Source organism: Lemur catta, chromosome 3 (assembly GCF_020740605.2).
Source record: "Lemur catta isolate mLemCat1 chromosome 3, mLemCat1.pri, whole genome shotgun sequence".
Classification (NCBI taxonomy): domain Eukaryota; kingdom Metazoa; phylum Chordata; class Mammalia; order Primates; family Lemuridae; genus Lemur; species Lemur catta.
This window is the reverse complement of record NC_059130.1, coordinates 96,649,470-96,673,264: the sequence shown is the minus strand read 5'-3', so window position 1 is coordinate 96,673,264 and position 23,795 is coordinate 96,649,470. Positions and strand designations below refer to the sequence as shown.

The window sequence follows — 23,795 nt, the reverse complement described above, 5'->3', positions numbered from 1 at the left end:
CTTTGTTTAACCAAGGTCATGAAGATTTTCTTATTTTCTTCTAAAAGTTTTATAGTTTTAGGACTTACCTGATCCATTTTGAGTTTATTTTTGTGTATAGTGTGAGATTAGGGTTGAAATTTTCTTTATGTGGATCTCTGGTTGTCTCAGCCCCATTTGTTGAAAGGACTATCTTTTTATAATATCCTATACTTTTCTTTATGAAGGTGCTTTTTAGGTTCATTAATCCTCATAAAGTTGTTTGGATTTATTTATAGCAACTTATAATTTTTGTTACAACAGTGAATGGCACTTCCTGATTAGATATGGTCCACATGTAGAAAGCCCTGTTGATTTCTGCCCATTGATCTATGGCCTAGCATCCTTACTAAAATTCTATGTAGTCTAATTATTTACCTGTAAATTCTCTTGGTTTTTATGAATAAGCAATGATTTTTTTTTTTTTTTTTTTGTAGAAAAGGAAAGCTTTATTTCTGCATGTTACATATGACCCATATTCACTCTGGGGTGGAAACTTCTGTGTAAATATATCACAATTAGGCCCTGTGCCTCAGAGGGTGAAGCAGGTGCATGAAGGCACCCAAGTACGCAGCAGCTCATGGCCGGTGGTCTCTCAGGAAGAATGTTCCTGAAATCAGTCTCTTGTGCAGTTGAAGCTGTAGTTATGGCTTGTGGTACAGGGGGTCTGGCATTGGATGAGCTCCAGTCGCTTCAATATTGCGATAATCAATGACATTGCATGCATTATTCATTGGCACTTTTTTCTTGTTTTCCAGTTCTTTTTTTTCCTTATCTAATTGTAATGGCAAATATCTCCAGTACATCCTTGAATAGAAGTAGTGATAGCGGTCATTCTTGCCTTTTCTGGACTTTAAATATTAAACATTAATATTTAATGTTAAATCATGTGATGTTACTGTTGGTTTTTTATATTTTTAAACTTTCGATAATCTTAATTAACCAAGAATTTTTAGTATGAATTGATTTTGAATTTTTATCAAGTCTGCATCCACTGAAGTGATTTTTTTCCTCTAATTTATTTCTGTGGCAAATTCCATTCTTAAATTTCCTATTGCAGTGGTTCTCAAACTTTGCTGCACATCAGAATCATTCAGGGAGCTTTAAAAAATATTGCTGCCTACCTCCTACTCCTAGAGATTTTTTTAAAAATTATTTTTTATATAATAGGAGGTCTTCCAGCGAGGACCAGAAAACCTGCTAGACTAATTCTAAAAGAGCTATAACACTATGCCTAGAGATTCTAACTTAAGTGATCTGGGGTACAGCATGGGCTTTTGGATTTTTATAAGTTCCTCTGAGTGGTTCCAGTATGGGTCTGCGTTTGAGAACCACTGTTTCATGAGTTCCTGGGATAGGTCCTCCTTGGACATGATTTTTTTTTAAATGCCATCTGTGGTTTGGATTGTGATTTTTTTTTTTTTTTAAGGATTTTTGCCTCATTTTTATAATAGATTAGCTGCTAATTTTTCTATTCTTCTTGAGTTTGTTTTGGTAGTTTATATTTTTGCAGGAAATTGCCCTTTTTTCGTTTTCAAATTCAGAAGAGTTATTTTCTCAAGGTCACATAGCTAGTAGGAGGTTGCAAGCCCAGTGGGTTTTTGTGTTCACTAAATGACTTGCTTTTTTTCTAAACAGGTGATCTGTGTCCATGACGTCTCATCCATCTACCGAGTGCCCTTGTTGTTGGAGGAGCAAGGAGTCGTAGATTATTTTCTTCGAAGACTCGACCTTCCTATTGAGAGGCAGCCACGAAAGATGCTGATGAAGTGGAAGGAGATGGCTGACAGGTTTGTTTTGCCCGGAGGAGCTGGGAGACCCAGCCTTCTTTCTCCCTCTCTAGGTGCTCAGGGAATCCAACTCTTGCTATGGCACTTTAGCACTCCTGCCATCAACTCGTGTTAGAGAGGTCTTGATGGTAAGAGATGTTCAGAGTGTTAAGAAAGGATCTTAGCTGTCATGTAGCTGCAGCACAGATGAGGAGGTCCTGGGAGGGCTGGGTCAGGTGCTGGGCCTCCAAGCAGTGAGTTCAGGTTATATTCTGTCATGCTTGTCTCTTACTGACTAGAAGATCAGTGCAAACAGGCATCCTAGTGGCGGCAGGTTAGCGCACACAGCTGAAGCCCACACACTGGCCGACCATGGCTGGAGCACTCTGGGTAGTGTCCTAGTTGTTTGAACTGCATTTGGGAATGTGCCGCTCACCCTGCACCAGAAAGGGATCAGTGGGCATGTATTGCCGCTAAGCGCAGTACTTCAAGGACTGTCCCATTCCACTATCTCTTCTTAAAGCTCTGCAGTGCTCTTGTGTCACTTCAAAGATCGTCACTCAGTGTCTCAGAGCAACAGTTGAGCCTTATTATAGTTGCAAAATCAATATGATGTTAGAAGCATTTGGGGAGGGAGGACTCATTCCACTGCTTTTTGATATTTACTTTCATTTTGACGTTTTCCCTTTCAGTCTTTGTCTGTTTACATGTAGCTACCAAAATGGCACACAGTTTTATGATCCTTTTCTTCATAAAACATTCTGAGCATTTTCTTGTTAATAATTGTCCTCTGCAATGAAAGTTTTTAATGAGTACAGACTTTTCTATTGTGAATGTCCCATGACTTGACTCTTCCCTTCACCACGTTAGCTCTTGTGAATTGTCTGTTCATGTCTGTTAATTTTTCTTGTCATTTTGTATTTAAAAAAATTTTTTTTTGTAAGCAAATTTGTTTGAGATTTTGAACTGTCTCTTTGTAACAGTATCTAAAATCCTATCTTCTTTACAAAGCCTGCCATGTTGATCTGAAAATTGCTGCTTCTTTACTGGTCTGTACACAGAACTCAGATAATATCCACTCCCCTTATAATCTTCTTGGACATATTTTCTTCCTCTTCAAAAAGCTATTATGATCTCATGATTCTAAGTAATGGGTGTTTCTTGACATTTGTTTGACAGATATGATCGCTTGCTAGAGACCTGCTCTATTGCCCTTGTGGGCAAATACACCAAGTTCTCAGACTCCTATGCCTCTGTCATTAAAGCTCTGGAGCATTCTGCACTGGCCATCAACCACAAATTGGAAATCAAGGTAAGGAGCGTTGGTGCAGGCACAGTGGGGGTGGTGGGGTCGGCAGGGAAGCAGGATATATTCTCCTAGATGCTGCATGTGTATTTGCTTTATAGTTTTGGAGCTCTGGATTTCTTTTTAGGGATTAAAAAAAATTTGTGGTTGCTTCCTGGCTTTGAGAAAACAATAGAGCATTTTCAGGAAATAATAGAGAGGAAAGATGACGTTTAGAGTAGGGGGTGAGAGGTGACCATGTACAATTGCCCCGTGAGAATGGGGGCCCAGGTGGACCAGAGGCTTGTTGCGCAGTTGATGGCACTGCTTAGACAGCATTCCAGACACCTGGTGGCTCTTGGAGACTTTGGCACACGGGCTGCCTTTCTAACCTGTGCTCGTACCACCTACCTCACCTGTAAAGTGGGAATGAAAGTATCCACCTCATGGAGCTGTGGGGGTTCTCTGAGACATGCGTCTGGTCACCCAGCTGGTATCCAGACCACGGGTGGCACTCAGTTAATGGCAGTTCCTGTGTTCTGGTCGGTGCTGTGGTGGGAGTGTCAGGGCATGACCCTGCTGTCTCTATAGGTGCAGTAGAGTGTCGTGGTTAAGAGCATGGATCCCAGAGCCAGATGGCCAGGGCTCTGTCGCCTGCAAGCTGTGAGACCTGGACAACTTACTTAATCCTCTTTGGGCCTCAGTTTCCTCATCTTTAAAAAGGGATGGTGATAGTGCCGTCCTTCTAGGGTTGTAAGAGCTTCATGAATTAATACAGAGTGCTGAGCCTGGCCTGTGGTAAGCACAGTCTGTGTCAGCTCTCCTTGGAAACCCTCCTGCCTGTCCCCTCTGTACCTTCCAGCTCACCAGCTGGCACTTCTCAGGAGGAGACGAAAGTCAGAGGTAAAGTGGACCTTGGTTCTGAGGCTGTTAACGAGACCCCATGGAGCCGTCCCCCCTGCTGGCTTTGGGGTTTGCCTCCCACTTCTCCGAGTGTTTCTGAGTGTGAGGATTGAGTTTGCTTTGTGCTGGTGGGACAGGTTCCCGCAGAATGACCTGGTATACGTGTTTTAAGAATTGGAGGATCCCATTATGCTGCCCTGACTTATTTTTTGCTAGTTCCTCCATCATTCATTTATTCTACCCAACTCTCAGAGTTGGTCTGTGGCTACCAGGTGTTAGATGGGTGGGCTGAGATACGAACAGTCAACAGCCTCTGCCCTTGAGGATTATCAAGTCTCTTAGATCCGAAGGGAACGCACAGGAGAGAGGATAAGCCTGCCTTGGCAGACACATAAGGAGGGCAAACTTCCTCGAGGAGGGGCCCCAGGGCAGGTTGGGAGATGGAGAAGGCAGAGGGAAGGGCGTTCCTGACAGAAAACAGGCAGACATGTCCGAGGGCTTGGAGCGTGGGGCAGGGGAAGGCAGTGGACGGAGACCATGAATTGGAGGCTGTCTGGAGATAGGCCCTGTGACCAGGGATCATGCCTGGATCTTGCCCTGAGCTTAAAATGCTTGCATTTCATTGCATGTAAATTATACTTCAACACAGTAGGAAAAATTGAAAACAAAACAAAACAAAACAGAAAACCCAGGTGGGAGACGGGCTGGGGAGAGTGTCACTTGAACAGAGAACACTTCAGAGTCTGCTCCGGTGGCTTGGCTGAGGCCAGATCCTAAACAGCCCAAGTGTAGAGTGGAGAGAGCTGGATTTGGGAGTTAAATGATTTTGAAAAAAACTGTTGTATATTAAGATGACCACTTTAAAGCCAACATTAAGAAAGATGGAGGCCGGGCACGATGGCTCACGCCTGTAATCCTAGCACTCTGGGAGGCCGAGGCGGGTGGATCCCTTGAGCTCAGGAGTTTGAGACCAGCCTGAGCAAGAGTGAGACCCTGTCTCTACTAAAAATAGAAAAAATTATCTGGGCGTGATGGCACATGCCTGTAGTCCCAGCTTCCCGGGAGGCTGAGGTAGGAGGATTGCTTGAGCCCAGGAGTTTGAGGTTGCTGTGAGCTAGGCTGATGCCACGGCACTCTAGCCCAGGCAACAGAGCAAGACTCTGTCACACACACACAAAAAATAAACAAATAAATAAAATAAGAAGGGTGGAACGTTGATAGTATTTAAAATTTATGAAAGCGCAGTCTGGAGTCATGAGCCGGTTTCTCTCCTCCCCTGTCTGAACAATGCCCAGTACATAGATTCCACGGACCTGGAGCCAGGCACCTCGCAGGAAGAGCCCGTGCGCTACCACGAAGCTTGGCAGAAGCTCTGCAGCGCTCAGTGAGTAGCGCTTCTGCCTATAGTTTCCAGGGGGTTCTGGTTTGTTTTCATGAAGTCCTGTGCTTTCATGTACTCTAACAGGAAGGAATGTACTTGCTAAAATATCTCTTAATTATTGAAAAGACTACACACCATATGATTTAAGCCTTATAAAAATGCAGCTTACCAATATCATTGGATCTGAAGAAAACCTAATTTTTTTGATATTGCTTACCGTAGGCATCTATTGATGAGGCTTATTTAAAGATTTTTCATTCAGAACATGTGATGAGTACCCATCAGTAGAGTCTCATAAATTGTTTTAGGAAGCTTCCTAAATCCCCCTGGAACGTTCAGCAGAAAAAATTTTTAAAAAGGAAAAAATATATGATAGTAAAAAATTAGCAAGGATTTCTGGTTCGCTGGAATAACTGAGTGTTACGGAGCTGCACGGCTGCTGAGACCTTGGTCAGTGTGGCGGACCGAGCTGACAGAGAAAGGTCCGCTTCGTACTCGGGGGACCACTTTAAGCCAAGAGGTAAAATAAATAATATATGTTTAAAGAATATGAGCAGCTCAGTGTCTGCGGCAAGTGCTGTAGCAATATTACAATTTTGTATACTGTCTTGCTTTTCACTGGTAGTACACATTTTCTTGTGTTGCTAAGAAAAGTCCATGGTTAGGTTTGCAGTTTTTAATTTCAAGGGGTTTACGTGCAGCTCACTGACTGTCTTTAGCACATGTGGTCCCACTAGCGGAATGGATGGAGTAATGTCGAGGTGTCAGCGTCCTGGGGTGGCTCCTTAGGTGGCTGCTGCAAGCTGGAATGACAAAAAAGGGAGTAGCCTTGTGTTGTGTTCTCTTGTGCAGCGGCGTGCTGGTTCCAGGAGGATTCGGTGTTCGAGGAACAGAAGGAAAAATCCAAGCAATCGCCTGGGCTCGGAAACAGAAAAAGCCTTTTTTGGGTAAGGAGCTAGCCGTGCACTCTTCACTCAGAGTAGGAAAGTGTAAGAAAAGGTGCCACGTGGGATCCTATACGTAAAGCAGGGAGGTTATTGAAACGTGCAGCTCAAGTAGAAAGAAGCCTTTTTGGTTCTCTCTGGGAGAAATTCACACTTGTAAAGTGGAAAGTTGTGCTTGTGAGCTACATGCAGATGTCATGGAATTCTGAGAGTGAACTATCTATTAGGAAATCCTGTCCACTTAGCAAACCCCGTAGTTCGTAGTACACAAGGTTGAGTTGTACATCCTCACTTGGCACCACAGCTGACTGTACGAAGTGATTTTGGATGCCTCCGGGTGCTGTATGTCTTAGTAATTTTCAACTTGATCAATTGTGAGTGAGAATTTAGGGAAAGGAAACTTGAATTTTAAAGTACTGAATAGAGTATTGCTTATTTCTAAAATTGGATAAGGTTGCAAAACCTGGCATCTTCATGTACCTTAAAGCCAGTTTTTGAAATCTATAGGTAAAGCATCACAGCAGGGGATGATTGTTTATAGCAGGGAATTAAGAGTTTGTGATAATAATTTTGTGAACAAGCAGGGCACAGACTCCATGGCAGGCTAGTGGGAAAGGTAGGAGCCGCCTTTTTAGTGGAGCTTTGTTTGTTTTTCCCTCCGCCTGGAAGGTGTGTGCCTAGGAATGCAGTTGGCAGTGGTTGAATTCTCAAGAAATGTGCTGGGGTGGACAGGTAAGTGCGTGTTAATTCCTCCTCCTGTGTTTCCTGGGGGGCCGTGAAGCCCGTTGCATCACGGGTGATTGGCAGGTATGGAGAGGGCGGGCCTGGGCTCTCAGCACCTCGCAGCGTGCAGGGAAGGGGCTGCCTGGCTTACTGAGGTGCAGCACAGCTCCTCCACACAGCGAGGAGGGGGCACAGCTGAGCAAACAGTCCTTTGGCCTTCTGCCCCTGCATTTCCTGTTCTTGAGATGGTCTCACTTTGATCACCATGGCTGCCATCTGGAGCTGGTGCCCAGCAAGAAGTCTGTGGCCTAAGTGAGGCTTGTGCAGTTGTTGTGAACTTGGGCTCTGGAGCAATCAGACCTGGGCTCAGATTCTGACTTTATCATTTATAGGTGACTTTAAGCAAATTACTTAGCCTTTCTGGGCCTGTGTTTCTTCTCTAAGATGGGAGTAATAATAGTACCTACTTTATGTGGTTGTAAGAATTAAATGATGCATGTAAACATTTCCCTGGCAGTGCCTGGCAAATAGGAAATGCTAACTATGTATTACTGTGTAACAGACCACCCTGAAACTCAGTGGTTTCCAGCAACAGTGAGTGATCATTTCGCAGTATTCCATGGGGCGACTTAGCTAGGTGGTTTTGCTCCATGCGGTGGTGTCGTATCTGAGATCACGTACTCCTGCCTTGTGTTCATCTGTGTGCTTGGCCTGGTAGGGATGTGGAGGTGGTCTCCCACATGGTGGCTCACCATTCATTTGTTCAGCCCAAGCTCCCTCACACACGGCGACCGACTGGCTTCCAAAACGACAGGCCCACTGTGCAAGCACTCATGCGTGCCAATGTGCACTGGCCAAAGCGAGTGACACGGCCGAGCCCAGTCAGTAGGGGAGGGGAGCACGCACGGGCGTGAATACTGGGCGTGTGGTTCGCTGGGGGCACTGATGGAATAGTCTGCCACAGCCTGTCTAATTCTCTGCAGCCCAGTGGACAGATACTACATCTTCAGAAAGATTTCATGCGTTCTATGAAAAATAAACAGTGCAACCTGAAGGGATGCAGAAGCAGGCTGATTTTACAAAGCATGAGTGATTCTTCAGTGGCCAAGTTAGGGCTGGGATTTATTTCACCTTTTTTCTGAGAGGCTTCCTCACAGTGACCCTGAGGTGGGGGTGGCTGTTTGGTAGGCACCGTGCCCTGTAGTCCTGGCTTCTGAGTCCTGGAAGGCACTGTTCCATCACCTGCCACCTCAGAGCTGGCTTTCTGGGCTCCCTGGACCCTTTCACAGCTCACCCCCCGCTGACTCCCGGTCAGGGTCCCAGGTGGGTGGGTGCCCTGGTGATGAGCTTACCCTTCAGTGGAGACCAGACCCTGGTTCAGGCCAGGAGGGGAAAATACCTGCTCTGACACAGAAAGAGCTGGACGCAGCACCGGGAACTGGGGCCTTTGCTTTTTAGTCTTTAGTGGGTTTGCCTATGGTTAGATGGTACATTCGATAACGGGTAGAAAGGTTATCTCAGCTGAAACCAGTTAATTTCTGATTTAGCTACTGAGTGAGGCAATTGAATAGGACAGTGTGTTAGATCCTGAGGATGAAAGAAATGTAGAAGAAATTGTACTTGCTCATGTTGGAGTGAGAGGGGAGTCGGAAACAAAAGTGAAAACATATATTAAGACGGGTGGGGGTGGGGAAAAAAGACAACAATATAGAAATTGTAAAGATGTATTATCTACATAAAAATTTTTAGGTTATGCCAATGGTTTTGATCTCCCCATTTTGTACAGCTTGACTTCCTAGAGAGGTATAGATTTAGTGGAATAAATTCACCTGTGTTTGTGTGTTGAGGGTTTTATATCTTAAAACTTCTGTCCCTAGTTTTTGTTCCAATCATTGATCCTAAACTGAGGAGGGAAATTGTGATTTAGAGCTTAGCAAACAAACTAATGAATAATCACTTTTGTTTGTAAACATTTTTGTGACACAAGTATTTTGATTTTTCAGATGCTAATTCTACAGAGTTTGACCCTAAGACCAGTCATCCCGTGGTGAGTCAAGTGTGGCACCTCCACAGGGCTCAGGAGGGTGTGTGAGGGGCATTCGTGAACGTGACTGATGTTTAGCGACAGGGAGTGAGACCACTTGGGTCCATTCCAGACAACCCTGAGGTCTTGGGCTTTCAGACCGACTGCACAGGAAAACCTTTTATTTCTTCATTATGTAATTCCTCACTAATCTTTCCAATTTACCATAGGAAGTTTAAAAGACAGATACCAGTCCAGCCAACTAGAGGGGATTCTTGATTAAAATATTACTCCATCCCTGCTCCCCGCATTTCCCAGGAGCACCGTGTCAATAATACTAATATGAAACACTTAAGCAGGCACTAGTCTGTGCCAGCTGCTGTTCTCACCACCTTATGTATATTCATTCATGTAACCCCCAGCCACAGTCCCAGGAAATAGGCTTATTATTGGAGAACCTCTGGGATCTAGCACTGATTGGTTTAACGGCCACAAAAGCATTTTCAGGCCAGCATACCTCATGTTAGATCTGGAGCCAACGGCATGTGGCACTGCCCAGCCCACTGTATTGCTAAGGCTCACGGAGGAGGGACTGTGCCTTTATTCATCTTTGAATCCCCAGCTCAGGGCTGACAGGCATGTAAAGGGCGCTTATTTTTCTCAGCATTCGAGTGTCGAGTACCTACTACGTGCTAGGGGCTGCTCTTGCCACTGAGGATGCTGTGCTAAGTGAGGTGGACACGGTGCTTGAGCTCAACAGCACCTGGGCAGCATCGGTGTGTTTGCTGACCTGAAATTGAACTTCGCTAACACTAAGACCTCTCGAGGGGCTGAACAAAGGTTTCGAAGTGTGGGGTTTTGGGGTGAGGGGGAGCAGGGCACAGAGAAGGCCCGGGAGGTCGGAAGGCACTCGAGGCGCTGGGCTGAGAGGTGAGCGGGACTGTCCCTGCTGGGCGCCGTGGCCCACCCGTTCCACAGACACTTGCTGAGCTCCTGCCAGGTGCCCGCCCTGCCTCCCCTGCCTTCGGGCAGCTCATCAGGCTGGCAGGGGAGACAGACGTGTTATAACGTACCTAGTCTCGCATCCCTGCTACTGTATTAGTCGTTCTTAGAATGTGCCGCTTACAAGCTGGAGTGCTGGAGCAGGAATAATCCAAGGAGGGAGCAACTGCTTGAACCTCTGCGCAATAAAGGTTTAAAAATGAGCACTGGGAGGCATTCTCCCCCGTTACAAAATGAGAACCTACTTATGGCTTTATTCCATTTAGCGAAGGTGGTCTGTCTCCTAACACAAGCAGAGTGTTGTAGTTCATGTGTGTTTTCTGAACATCTCCAGGTTATAGACATGCCAGAACACAATCCTGGGCAGATGGGCGGAACCATGAGGCTGGGCAAGAGGAGAACCCTGTTCCAGACCAAGAACTCGGTTATGAGTAAGAGCTGCCCCACGCTGGCCCAGCCCTCAGCTCGGCATGTCCAGGACGTGTGTCTCAGGGTGGTGCAAAGCCACTTCATTTGAGTCAACCTAATCAGATTTTATTCTAACAAAGTAGTAATAGGTGCCAAAGACTTAGGGAAATTTTGGGAGGAAAATATTTGTCAAAGTGACTCTATTAGATGCATTTTCTTTCCTGCTCACTGGGAAAATTCCACCTTTACTCCGTTAGCAGAGGCAGCCTGTGTCTGTCTGGAGGGTCCATAGCAGCACAGTTTGAGAGTCACTTGAGTAGGGGATCTTTGGGGATTTTTAACCCTAATGTTCTGTGGGTTGGGGGACATTAGGTGACTATGAACGAGTCAGTACAGGAGCCACTTGCAAATGCAGTGCCTGTTCAACTGCAGCCACCGGGTGTAACGACCTTTGATGCCTGCGATTTGAACTGCACGGTCATCAGAGGTCATCAGTGCAGCTCTTAACATGTCCCCCTTCCCTACATCATTCTCAGCGCCTTGACTGGGTGACATATCCTGATTGTTTTCCAAGCAGTTTCTAGCAGCGAAGTGCTCGCACTCAGAAGTCGTGTTTTGAGGGTGGCGGTGAACGTCTGTTTCTGTTAGTTTTCCTTAGTGTGGTCAGAAGGAGTCAAAAGCCCAAGAGTTAGTCAAAGTTGTGCTGTTGAGAGCAGGTGACTATGGCGGAATGGTGGAGCTAGTCTCAAAAAGGCCAGGCAGCGTCGGTGAGGAAAAGTAAACTGGGAAGCAGAGCGGGGTTGTGCGTCAGTCATTCTGTGGAATCAGTTCTTCACTCCCAGTGTGTTTGTTTGCAGGGAAACTCTATGGAGACCCAGACTACTTGGAAGAGAGGCACCGCCACAGATTTGAGGTGAGGATTCGAGCTGGCTTCTTCCTGTTACTGGGAAAGACAGTAAGCTGAGGCCAACAAAATTATTTTTCATGCTTCAACAGGTAAATCCAGTCTTGAAAAACTGTTTGGAAGAGCAAGGCTTGAAGTTTGTTGGCCAAGATGTTGAAGGAGAAAGAATGGAAATTGTGGAGTTGGAAGGTGATTACTTGGGCATTTCTATTTAATGGAAAACTTAGCAGGGTTTTGTTTGCATGTGGGAAAGTGTAAAAATGTATCTTATCACTCCTGACCTAACAGAATTAGGAAGCAGGGCTGTCGTGTGAGGGAAAGGGTCTTGGTGAACGAGGGACTGGCACCCTGAGAAGTTCATCTTTGTGCATGGCCTTCCTTGGGCAGTCGTTTACCTTCTGGCCACAGTTCCTCCTCCAAAATGAGAGTCTGGACTTGGTACTAAAGCTCCCTCGGCTCTCACATGGACTGCCCAGCTCAGCGGGCAGGAGTCACGGCAGCCAGGGCCTCTCTCAGGCAGGACCCTGGAGAGGAGGCGCCTTCAGCTGGAAGGGGACAGCAGTGCTGGAGAAAGTGCATCAGATTGCTCGTGCTTTGGGGTTACCTGTGCCTAGATTCAAATGAAGAAGTCATTTTCAAAGAATTTTAGGGTCTGTGGAAATGTTGAACTGTTAATAAGATTTTTTTCCTCTCATCTTTCACATTTTATGCATAACATACATAATGAAGGTGTATCTTTTGAATTTCTCTTGCAGATCATCCCTTTTTTGTCGGGGTTCAGTACCACCCTGAGTTTCTGTCCAGACCCATCAAGCCCTCCCCGCCATACTTCGGCCTCCTCCTGGCGTCCGTGGGGCGGCTCCCGCATTACCTCCAGAAGGGCTGCCGGCTCTCGCCCAGGTGGGCGCACTCTTTGCTTCACTGACCGACTCCTCTTCTAGGCCTTTAAGGGGTCACTGGGTCATTACAGCGAGGTGTCACAGTCAGTTATAAGAAAAATCCACCGGTGCCTGGGCTGGGTGTCCTTTGATGGGTGTCACGTGCTCCTTCTCAGGTCTGCCCCAAAGCTTCCTGTCCTTTCTCCCTGTTCTCCCAGGCTGCTTCCCGGTGTGTTAGCGAGGTCCCCCCCCACCCTGCAGCATCCGAGCTCCAGTGGTGCTGGCAGGGTCCTGTCTGGCAGAGGACCTTTTGGCACATGTTAATATGGGAAATCTGGCTTTTCAGGGAGGGGGGTTTGCCCATTGCTCCCTTTGTCTGAAACCAGTTACTCCGAGGTGGTGATTGAGGGCATCATGACTGAAGCATAAATAGAATGTGTATCTTGTAACTGGAAGAAGAAAATCTCTCAGCTTCATGCTGAATATATTATGCAGTAAAGAGCCTTTCTGATTTCTGCTGTGTGCAGACAAGTGTCCCTGTAGTAATGGTGGCTACAAAAACAGGGAAGTAAAGTGAGTTTTTGGTGGGAGATGCTGAATGAACCATCTGAATTCTACAGGGACACCTATAGTGACAGAAGTGGAAGCAGCTCTCCTGACTCTGAAATCACTGAGTTGAAGTTTCCATCAATAAATAATGACTGATCTTGTAACGTAAGTGATATTTTTAAGATTTAGTTTTAAAAAAAAATAACACGCTGGGGTTACAAGAATACCATATAAGTTTAGTGCTGAAATGTATCTGCCAGAGAATGAAAGTGGTGAGGTCGGTGTGGGTGTCCAGTGGACAAGGCCTCCTCCGAGTCGCAGCACACCTGCCCACCCCGCTTCGGGGGCCACAGGGGAACACCAGTCACCGGGCAGTCGTGTCATTACTGATTGCTATATTCGGGTGCCAGTGTGGCCAATTCTGGGGTAACTGGTTCTTAGACCCTGTTGTTTCCTGTAGCTGTAAACTTGGAGATCTTGAAAGAGGTGACAGGTATGACAATGTGGCATTTCTCATTTTTTGCTTTCAAGCTTTCATCGGAAAGTACTTTAATACTGCTTGTGAAACAGTTTTGTATTGATTGCTGCTTATTCTGGAAAGCCTTCAAAATCCAAACAATCATTGAACACTTGGAACGTTTGGCTTTATAGTAACAGGGTCTGTCAGTGTACAAAGTGCACTAACTGGGCACTGCCACGAATCATAAAAGCCCTTCAAGGTAACTGAGTGGGCTGTGTCAGTAGAGGTACAGAGTCTGCATCAGAAGCGAGTGGGGGTGTTGGAGTCTGTGGAGTCTCGAAGGAGAACCAGAGATATGGGTGTGGTCCCACTGCGGGGATCCACAGGTCCCTGGGCATAGGTGAGACATGCTGCTGCCCTGTGGCATGGGCAGGGGGACCTCCTTGCACGCTGTGTACTGTATGTTCACCACCGAGGGCCTGTGGTGCTGGTCCAGCGCTGGTCTGATCTAATGATCACGACCGCTTCCCCTCTGCCCTGGCGGATAGGCCACCTGACCTGCAATAACCGTGATAGGCAGGCGGGCTGGGAGGTGAGTGAGGGCCAGCAGGAAGGCCGTGTTGCTCATTCCAGGCCAGGTAAGCATTTAACACGACGCACTCATTATCTCCTGACCACACAGATTGCTGTAGGCCGTTTGACAGTGTAAGAAACTGATAAAAACAGAAACTTTCACAGTACAGGAGGTAGATACTGGGTCAATTATATGGAACTTCTGATGGCCTAACCAGTGGAGAATTGCTTGTCAGTAGCACTTTTAAGAGGCTGGGTGCCGTGGAAGAAGAATGCTTGTATTAGGACAGATGTAGAAGTTGAGATGTGAGATCTTGAGAAAGTATGATTCTGCAGAAATTACAAATTTAGCTTCTAATTATTCTTCTTAGGCTCCTGTTCTGCCGTGAAAAACAGGCATAATTTCCCACGGCAGCTGACTGTAAATTCTGACTTCTTTACTTTAACATGCATCTTATAATTGCTAAAACGTTTTTTTTTTTTTTTTTTTTTTTTTTAACAGGGATGATTCTTCAAGAGGGCCTTCAAACTTTGGTAGCGTTTACAGCTTTGATTTTACACTCGGCTTTTGACACTTCCTTTAAATTATGTTTTTACTGAGATTATTTTATTATAGGGGAAAGGTTTTGGGAAACTTTGTCACTTGCATGTCCCATCATGTGTCCTGGCTCCTTCTACGTGGTGTTCTGCCTGCTGTGCCACAGTTTCCTTTGCAGTTCTTGAGTTTCTGAGACGAGAATCGGCACCAAGGGTGGTTGGGGCTGGTCGAGTGCCTCAACCATCACCTTGTTTCCCCAGCTACCTCGCGTCACTGCCTGTTGCTTTCCCGTTATAAAGTGTGCCACGGGGACTGGATGAGCACAGAAGGATGACTTTAGCTAGTACTTCCAATGCTTGGTGCTGGGAACCTGAGGGCTGCTTACCACTAAGAAGCAGTGAAGCCAGAGACAGAATCTTGATACTGCCCTGAGTTGTGGGGACTTTCAGTGCCAACTTTTGGCCAGTCCTCATCATTCAATGGATGGTCAGTTTGGTGTCACATGAAATAGCAAGAAGTCTCTCTCTCTGTAGTGTGATCTTAAGATCTCCCTGCCTCTGGCTGCTCTTCCATTCCTGGGGCTGGGAGACACTCCTTGCATCAAGGGGTCACTTTAAAAAGAACAAAGAGTCTTTTGGGGAAACTGCCTCTAACACCCTCTCATATATAGACAGCTTTGACTCGAGGGTACTTTTTTCTTTCTGGATGGTGTTATTACTGCAGTTGAAATGCAATATAAAAGCTATTTTCTTAATGTGACATTAACAATAGGCACAGCCGTGTGCATCCTATACTCTGGCTGGACTCAATGTATACTCTAACTTAAGAAATAAATAATGCAGAACAAGAGACATGCTTTGTTTTCCGTTCTCTGTGTCGTCTGGATGGAAAATGCATGAGTGCCGTGCCGGGCGTGCCGTGCACAGTCACCTCACTGTGGGCCCCGGCGCCCCTCCAGGCGAGCAGCCTCAGGTGAGTGAACAACCTGATAACTTGTTTGCAAACTAAGAAATGAGCCCTGCTTTTAATAGGAACCAGAATTTTCCAGAAAGCCTTCAAATACAGGTTCTCAACACATAAAGAGAGCAATTAAAAGACGCATGAGCGCCGAGTATGCTGCTTGCTGTTGGGAAAGGGGCGGGATGGACACGTGTTATTTAGGAAGGTCTTTTCCTCTGCAGGTCACCGGACCTGGGCACTCCACACACACGGCCAGGGGGCGGCAAAGACTGCTTTGTGCCCTGGCTCTTCCGCCACCTGTAGCCTTCTGAGTGCAGGCCCAGCAGCTGAAGGTCGCTGTCCTGAGTGGTTTGTCCTCCACAGTGACATTGTAGGGTGTTGGGGACACCCTCTGGCCTCTGAGCACACCTGCTTAGGGATGAGCTGGCTCCTCTGCAGACTCTGGAGGCAGGAGCTCAGATCTCAGGCCTGACTGCTTATCAGTGCTGACAGCCTTTACTGCTCACTGACATTTGAGACCTGGAGGTTGGGGAGGAAAAAGTTTCCTTCCTGCAGCATCTGGCCCAGCCCCTACATCAGAGAGATTCAGAAAAGAACTGGGCTCTCATTCATCTTTCCACTCGCTGGTCCAAGGCCCACCACCACCCTTGAGGCCCAGAAGCCCGTGTCCCCGCCTCCTGACCAACAGCAAGCGGCCTTTGTCTGCCTCTCTCGTAGACAAAATATCTTCACTTACACAGAGATCTTCATGCTTGCCTTGGTACTTTGAATGTAGCTGATTGAGCATGATTCTAACTTCCTTTCCTACCTGGTGGTCTCATCAGTCTTCATTTAAAAAAAGTCCCCAAACTGAGGGTTTGACATGCCCACCGGTGGCACTAGTGCTCCCACAACATGGGGACTTGGTTAGATGTGCGGTAGCTTGGGGAAGCCTCCCAGTGATCACGTTCCTGCCCCTGCCTTTCAGATGGCCTCACTGACCAACTGTCACGTACTGGCCACTTGCATAATGGTTCTGAGAGAAGGACCCCCAGTGGCTCTCTAGGGCTTGCAAAGCCCCACCAGCCCTGGCTGTGGCAGACAGGATTATACTAGGGATGGGGGCCAGGGCTGGACTGCATAGGAGGGTAGCCTTCCATGCCCCGTGTTTACTGACCAGTGCCTGGAGGCTTCTCGCTGTGTCCTTAGAGTAAATGTCCCTTCAGTCCAGGGGATCTGAGCAGGCTCTTAGTCTGTAGCAGCTGAACTGAAGCCTGCCTTCACCCTGCCTTTATAGAAACCTGTTGTTTCCCAATAAAAGCATTTCCAAGGACTGTGAGGCCTGGACTAGCATCTAGCATTGGGCCTGGCACGTGGAAAGTGCTCACAAATTGCCACTCTTGACTTCTTGAGTAATGCATTCTTTCTTTGTGTAGTTCTCAAGTAACGGTGGTGACCCTGGGGCAGCTCAGCGGGTGGGTAACAGGAGTTTGGTAACCTGTCACGATACATGCACCCATTATCCTATTTGGTCCCTGTGACCAGCATGAGTTTTCTTTTTTGAGACAGTCTTGCTGTCGCCCCAGGTAGAGTGCAGTGGTGTTACTGTAGCTCACAGCAACCTCAAACCCCTGGGCTCAAGCGATCCTCCTGCCTCAGCCTCCTGAGTAGCTGGGACTACAGGTGTGCACCATGATGCCCAGCTAATTTTTCTATTTTTAGTAGAGACAGGGTCTCACTCTTGCTCAGGCTGGTCTTGAACTCCTGAGCTAAAGCAATCTGCCTTCCTCGGTCTCCCAGAGTGTTAGGATTACAGGCGTGAGCCACCGTGCCTGCCCTCAGAGCAGTATTGACTGGTTAGGAGATGTCACCTGGCTGCTGAGTAGAAGGGCTGGAGTCCTGAAGCTATTCTTGTCTGTGTACTCTATGGATGTGGCCAAGGGCCCCTAGACCAAGGAAGTTTTAGAGAGTCAACTGAAATGTGTTCCATGGGACCCCAGTCCTGTGAAATGCCCTGTTTGACAAGGTTAAATGCATTTCTGGTGGCTCACACCCCAAATTTAGGAGTATCCTTGCTTGTTTCATCAGCAGATAGTGGGTATCTACCACATGGCAGCCATACCAAATCTCTGTCCCTCAGAGCATGCATTTTAGTGGGGGAAACACCAAATCTACACAGTGTGACAGTCCTACGGAGAACAAAGATGGAAGCAGGAAAGGGAGGAATGGCCATGCTGGGAGGTGGTGTAATTTAAAAGAGGACTGGAGGAAAGTTGAGCAGGGACTTGAAGGTAGAGAGGAAAGGAAATAGGAGCCATGCAGCTACCTGGGGGGTGTTGCAGGCAGGGGTAGCAGCCAGTGCAAAGGCCCAGAGGCAGGTGTGCAAATGAGACGAGCTGGTCAGTGTAGCTGGAATGGTTTGTGCAAGGGCAAAAGAGGTTAAGGTCAGGTGGGCTGGTCGTGGAGAGCTGTGTGGGCCATTGTTGGGCTTTTGATGAGATGGGGAGCTTGGGGGGCTTTGGGTGCAGGCACAGCAGGGTCAGACTGGCTTTTCAGTGCCTGGCTTGGCTGGTGGAGATAGCAGGGGAAATGGCCAGAGCAGAAATCCTCTCCTGTGGCAGGAGGGGTCTTGGAATGGGAGTCAGACCCTTCCTGTGCAGGTGCTGCTCTGCCATAGCCAGCACAGATGACAAATGGCCCTGCCCCCTGCCCGTTGTCATTGTCTTAGGTGAAGTGGCTGAAGCAGAGGCATAGCACTTTGCCCTCTGGCTCCTGGTCTTTAAGACAGAGCTGGACTGCAGCCCGACCGACTGTCATTCTCCCCAGCGGCCCTGCGCTGTAGGAGCCCAGGGCTGGTGGGCTGGGCATGGCACTCACGACCCAGCAGCGTCTGACCAGCTGACCAAGTGTCCGAGTAAGAACCATTCTTGCCCCAGGCATGTGCAATTTATTAGAGAGCTCTGACAGCCACAGGTTCCGGCAAGTCCAGGGTGGGGGCTGCAGGGTGGCCTGTCTGCCCTGTGACCACAGTCACCAAATGTGTCTCGCCATCTGCAAGGGGCTCCAGGATGACATATCCTTTCTGGCACCAGTCTAGCCAACTGGAGTCACAGACCCCACCCTGGGCCAAATGAGCATTTTAGGAAGAGGGACAGTCCCTTCTAGCTCAGCCCTAGGGTAACTCTGGCCAAGGTTTTACAAATTCTTACTGAAAGTAAGGTTCCTCGGAGATAGTGCTGAGAGCAATTTCTTAGCTGCACAGACCAGGGTCTGCTCAGGGTTGAAGCCACGTGGGGACCAGCCGAGGTGCCGTGTTGAAGGAGCTCTGAGTGGCCCGGATGGGTTTTATTGGTAGGACTCAGGTGTAAACAGGAAATCCCTGCAGCTCCCTGCGGAGGGCGCAGTGCCGTCGTGCCGCTCGCTGGCGCCCTCACAGGACGCAGCAGGTGCAGGACACGGGCCAGTGCCGCCGCAGCTGCTGCTGGAGCTGCTCCTTCTCCGCCGTCAGCACCTTCACCTTTTCCTCCAGCCGGCCCAGCTCCACCATCCACTTCTGAGGACGTCGTAGAAGCAGGTGGCTGCGCCGACATCGTCCCGGGCCAGCCCACCCCCCCGCCTGGGCTTGAACTCGGGGAGGGAAAGCCCAGGGAGCCTGGGGGCCTCTCAGCTAGGCAGGGACCAGGTCCCTCGGCCATTTTGCCCCCGTGACCACATCAGCCCTGGGGTCCTAGAGAGAAGCTGCCAGTGTGCCAGGCCTGGGGATGCAGCCTCCGCACCCCCAGCCGTCCTCTGCTTTTCCACCACCCGATGTTCCGCTCTTGAAAAGGCTTTTCCTTGGGGCTGCTCCAGCACCCCTGCCTCCTTTCTTTAGGGCCTGCCCTAAAATGCAGTACATAGTCCTCGGGGTTTCCTGGTGACTTCTGAATATTCAGGTCTCTTCCTCAGCCACTCAGGATTGAAGGCCTTAACCGCCCATGGGGGCTATGCAGGCACCGCGGGAAGTGGGACGCTGTATAGATTTTTAAGAGAGCACTTGGGCCTCTCCCACCAGCCACTGAGCAGTGGCGTGGGGGATGTTAGTGGGGTAATTTTAATTCCACCCCTCCCATGTATTCATGGGGTGACGCAGGACCCAGGGAAACGTGAGGGCTGGCCCAGGGCTGCTCGGTGAGTGGCCAAAGGGCCTTGGGGTCAGCTTGGCCCCACCGCACCTGCCCCCTGGGCTTCCTTACCTGCCTGCACCACTCCTGGATGGCGCTGGCGGACAGTGGGCCCTGGATGCTCCCCTCGCGCCGCAGGAACACCTCCCCCTGGTCTGTCTGGTAGAGCTGGGGCTCGCCCTGGGCCTTGGGGGTGTGCACGGTCAGGCGGATCACCTTGGGAAGGGCAACAGCAGCTCTGGCAGGTGCTGCACCTGAGAGTTGGCGGCCCCCAACCCCGCTCAGACCACTCCTCATTGCTCTCTGGCTCTGTCGGGCAGCTTGGCAGGGCGGGCGCAGGGGCTGCCCCAGCCTCTCCTCTGTGCCCTGCTCCGCCGCTCCTGGCCCTGGCACGCCCCGCAGAGCCGCATGGGCCATCGTCTTGTTGAGTGATGACAGATGACCAAACAGACCCAGAGGCCTTCCCGTGCCGCAGGCTCACCTTGAGGGGAACACTGGTCGTGGAGGTGCTGACCACGGGGATGAAGGTGAGGGTGTAGGCGTTGGGAAAGACCTGGGGCTTGAAGCCCTGCAGGACGGAGTCCACCAGCAGGCGTGTGCGGTCCTCATCGCGGTGGCTGCAGCGGATGCCCTGCACCAGGCCGCTGTCCTCCACGCCCACGAGCAGGCTGCCGCCCTCGCTATTGAGGAAGGCGCACACGTAGCGCCGCACGTGGTGCTTGAAGGCCAGGTTCAGGTACTCGCCGCCGCCCCGCTTGAACTCCATGTTGCGTGTCTCGCTGCCCAGGAAGGCGCCCTGGAACAGCTGCTCCTGGCCCAGGATCTCCTGGTGCATGATGGCGCTGTCGGAGCAGACGCCGCTGGGCCGGCTGTGGCAGCTCTGCTGCTGCCGGGCCCGGGGCCGTTTGGCCGACGTGACTGTAGGCCAGGCAGGCACTGGGAGGCCGGAGTCCGGGCTGGGGCTGGGGCTGGGGCTGGGGCCTGGACTCAGGCCACTGTCCTCCTCCTGCTGGGGTGGAGATCAAAAGCAGGGTGTATGGGTCCAGGCAGAAGTTGGGACCCTCAACCTTGAGACAGACTGCGAGAACCCCCAGCTGCACCCGTCTGGGGACCAGCCCCCACAGGCATCCTGATACCTGCTCCCCTAGGCTGAGGAGCCCAATTCTGCCCACCCTCCTGCAACCGGTGCGAGAAACCCTGCTGGATCAAAGGTTCAGACCGGCCACTGCTCCTTCCCCTGTGGGCTGGGCCCTCTTCCTAGCTGAGCTGTGGGTGCCTGCTGGGTAAGAAGAGGTTTCTGCTTCCTGAGGCTGGGAGCTGGGACACCTGTGGGCCACTCTCGTCCCACTTGGGTTGCAGACAGGCCTGCAAGGCCCAGGACCAGATGATTCCGGGAAGTATCTCAGCACCCTGACAGGGGTGTCACAGAGCTGCAGGCCTCTGAATTGAGAGGGGCTCCCAGAGCCCCCACCCCCTTCCTGATCTCTCTGGAACCTTGGCCCACCACTTTCCAGACTACTGAAAATTCCCCCTGAATCTCAACTCTCCTCTGCTTCTCCTGAGTCCCCTTCCGGGGTTTCTGCCCTGCTTGAAGTCTCTGGGCATGAGCCTCCTCACGGCCACTTCCCGGCCTGGGCCTCCCCAGCCAGCCCCTCGCTGGTCTCCCCACCTCCAGGCTTCCCCCTTCCCAGCCACCCTCCTCACTGACCCTAAGTGCCAGTTGGATTGTCACTGCCCCTCACAGCCCTTTCCTGAGTGTGCACTGGGGCACATCCCTGCTAGCCCTGCAGCTCCACAGAGAAGACAAATTTATCAGTCTTAGAAACGGGAAAATTGTCATACAAACGTGACATCAGGCACATGTGTAGAAATGTGAGTCACAGAACTGTTTAGTTCTGCAACAGTTTAAACACCATGAGTTTTCACCCCGAAAGAAGAAAAACTAAGATCGTCTGACTCATGGAGTGACCTGCCCTAACTTCCCACCCCCCAATAAAGCCCCCTGCTCTGCCTTGGTCTACAGCCTTGGTGACCTGGTCCCTACCCCCTGGCCTAGCTCCTTCCTCAGTTCCCCCTACAGCCTTCATCCTGAGGTCCAATGACAAGAAATGGCTTGTCCTTCTGCAAATGCAACATTGCCCTTCACCCCCAGGGTTGTTTTGCACGAGCTGTGTCCCTTGCCTGGAATGTCCTTCCCCCAGTACCTGTCAAAACTCCCTAAGTGCCAGTTGGGGTTTCACTCCCCTGTGAATTTGTCCCCAGAGAGCAGTGTGAACCCTTTCTGTCCTCCCACAGCTCCGAGCACAGCCACCTCGCAGCTCTGTGACCAGCTGTATCCGGTTCTGTTCACAGACGCAGGGCTCCCGGAGGGCAGGACCTGGGCCTGTAACCTGCCTTCCTCCTGGCACACAGTGGGCATGTCTGTCAACTGAGCAAATGAGCGGGGCCAAGGAGAAGCCAGGACCCCTGTGTAGCCTATGGCCTCCCAGGCCCGGAGGCTGAAATGTAAAAGAACTCAAGGAGGAGGCCACCCTTTGGCCTTTCTTTGCCCAAGCACCTGGGTTGCACTGCAAGGCCCAGTGGCCCTCTGGGTGGAAGCTGGCAGTACCACCTCAAGCCATGGGCATTTGAGCAGCAGCCCCCAAGTTGGCAGGTTTGTCTCCATTCCTCAAAGACACCCCTCCACCCCGACTCCGCAGGCCATTCACACCCAGGCCTGTCCCGCAGGGGGAAGCTTTGGAGAAAAGTCCCCGTGCTTGGGGAAAGTCCCACTTACCTCTCGGCGGTTTAAGGGCCCCCGGCCCTCACCCACCACCAGCTCCTTCCCGTGCGCTGCCAGTTCCTTGAGGATCAGGTGCTCCTCCAGGGCCATCTGCAGGCGCCAGGGCAGGGAGGCCAAGGCGGCCCTGTGGGTGGCCACCTGCACCAGTGCGTAGGCCTTGCGCGGCCGCCGCACCACCTCGATGTGCTCCCGCGCCACCGGCAGCTCAAGCCGCTCCAAGGTGTCTCGCAGCAGGCAAGTGAGCACGGGCACTGAGAACTGGGGGTTCAGATGTCCCACATACAGAGTGTGCATTCCGGGAGCCGCCTGGAGGCCCGAGTCCTTGGGCAGGGACTCTTCTGGGGGGAGCTCTTGTAGAGGCTGCTCACCCCGGGGCTCCATGAGGGGCTCCCACACCTGTGTTTACGCTGATCTCTTCCTGGGGATCATGGGAGTGTCCCTCGCAGGGGTTCGGGGACTCCTCACTGCAGGCTGCTCCTCCCAGGGCCTGGACTCGCCGCTTGGCCCAGGGCCTCCCAAGGGACTCAGGGCGCCAGGGCTCCTGGGAGGCTCGCAGATTGGCAGAGCCGGGCAGGGCCAGAGCGAGGGAGAGGGAGAGCACAGAGGGCCGGCAGGAAGGGGCCTGTCACCCACCCACGGCCTAGGACAGGAAAGAGGAGTCAGGCAGGACTGAGCCAGACACAGCCTGTGGGGAGACAGAGGATTTGCCCAAAGAGGGGCAGAAGGGACCAGAACTCAGGTCTCCGAGGGCCCCACAGTGTCCTGCCCATGGCCCCAGGGGTCCTGTCTTCCCTCCCAATCCACAGGCCAGGGGCCTCCTAGGTCCCCTCAGGGTTTCCTGCCCACCGGAAGATTGCCTCCGGGCACCAGCGAAACCTTTTCAAGAGGGCCTTTTGGAGAAGAGGCCTTAAGCCCGGACCCTCAGGACTGGCCAGCAGCCCCATTGCTGGAAACTTGTCAGGGCCGGGTCAGAGGGCTTTGGAGCAGAGGTTCTCACACTTTTGGCACATCGACGAACGTATGGCCCCTCCCCAGAAAAACGGCCTTGGCATATGTACATATAACGTGAGGACACTCACAGACCCTAAGAACTCCCAGTCTAGACTGAGGCCACCATTTTTGGTCCAGAGAGCAGAAGTGAGGAGGGGCAGAACAGGGGTTAGAGCTGAGGCTTTTGCACCCCCTGCCCCCAGGCCAAGGAGCCTCACTCCTGAGCTAAGGGTGTGTGGGGTCGTCCCTCTACCGATGACCCCACATACCCAGCCTCCGGTTTGCGTGGTAGGTACCCATAGTCTGCATCTTTTCAGATAGAGTCCTTGAGGCAGTCAGGGCCTGCGGCTACCATGGCTGAGGTCAGGCATTCAGGTCAAACAGAATAGCAGGAAAGGGAAGGCGGCCTATGACCTTCATGTCCTGATGGCTCCTGGGGGAGCACGGGAGGTGCCTGACCTGAGCTCCCACAACCCTCTGACCCCCGGCCAGCAGCTCTCAGGGTACTTGGGGGCTTGGCATGGGGGGCAGTAAGAACCAGGGTTATAGGAAGTGGGCGGGGCCCG

General features: G+C 50.6%; 2 protein-coding genes and 1 non-coding gene across 6 annotated transcripts in view; 1 reads left to right on the top strand and 2 right to left on the bottom strand.

Annotated features, from left to right (window-relative positions):
• Positions 1 to 15,207, top strand: part of CTPS1 (CTP synthase 1) — a 37,149-nt gene extending 21,942 nt beyond the window's left edge. For all 4 annotated transcript variants that reach the window (XM_045548104.1, XM_045548103.1, XM_045548105.1 and 1 more), the window contains exons 8-19: positions 1,657 to 1,808; positions 2,967 to 3,099; positions 5,271 to 5,359; positions 6,209 to 6,303; positions 6,970 to 7,032; positions 9,027 to 9,070; positions 10,383 to 10,479; positions 11,314 to 11,369; positions 11,453 to 11,549; positions 12,116 to 12,260; positions 12,859 to 12,952; positions 14,323 to 15,207. In XM_045548104.1, coding sequence (XP_045404060.1) covers positions 1,657 to 1,808; positions 2,967 to 3,099; positions 5,271 to 5,359; positions 6,209 to 6,303; positions 6,970 to 7,032; positions 9,027 to 9,070; positions 10,383 to 10,479; positions 11,314 to 11,369; positions 11,453 to 11,549; positions 12,116 to 12,260; positions 12,859 to 12,943 — 1,056 coding nt within the window. In that variant the 3' untranslated portion in view covers positions 12,944 to 12,952; positions 14,323 to 15,207. The remainder of the gene's footprint in view (positions 1 to 1,656; positions 1,809 to 2,966; positions 3,100 to 5,270; positions 5,360 to 6,208; positions 6,304 to 6,969; positions 7,033 to 9,026; positions 9,071 to 10,382; positions 10,480 to 11,313; positions 11,370 to 11,452; positions 11,550 to 12,115; positions 12,261 to 12,858; positions 12,953 to 14,322) is intronic.
• LOC123636231 lies at positions 1,188 to 1,249 on the bottom strand. The gene has a single exon (XR_006734428.1). It is a non-coding gene; the product is annotated as a U7 small nuclear RNA (small nuclear RNA).
• A 3,026-nt stretch (positions 15,208 to 18,233) lies between the features above and the next one.
• SLFNL1 (schlafen like 1) lies at positions 18,234 to 22,668 on the bottom strand. The gene is given in 5 exon segments (XM_045548101.1): positions 18,234 to 18,850; positions 19,530 to 19,673; positions 19,939 to 20,463; positions 21,001 to 21,015; positions 22,234 to 22,668. Coding segments are annotated over 5 exon segments (1,242 nt in total). The 3' UTR covers positions 18,234 to 18,727.
• Positions 22,669 to 23,795: the final 1,127 nt, after the last annotated feature.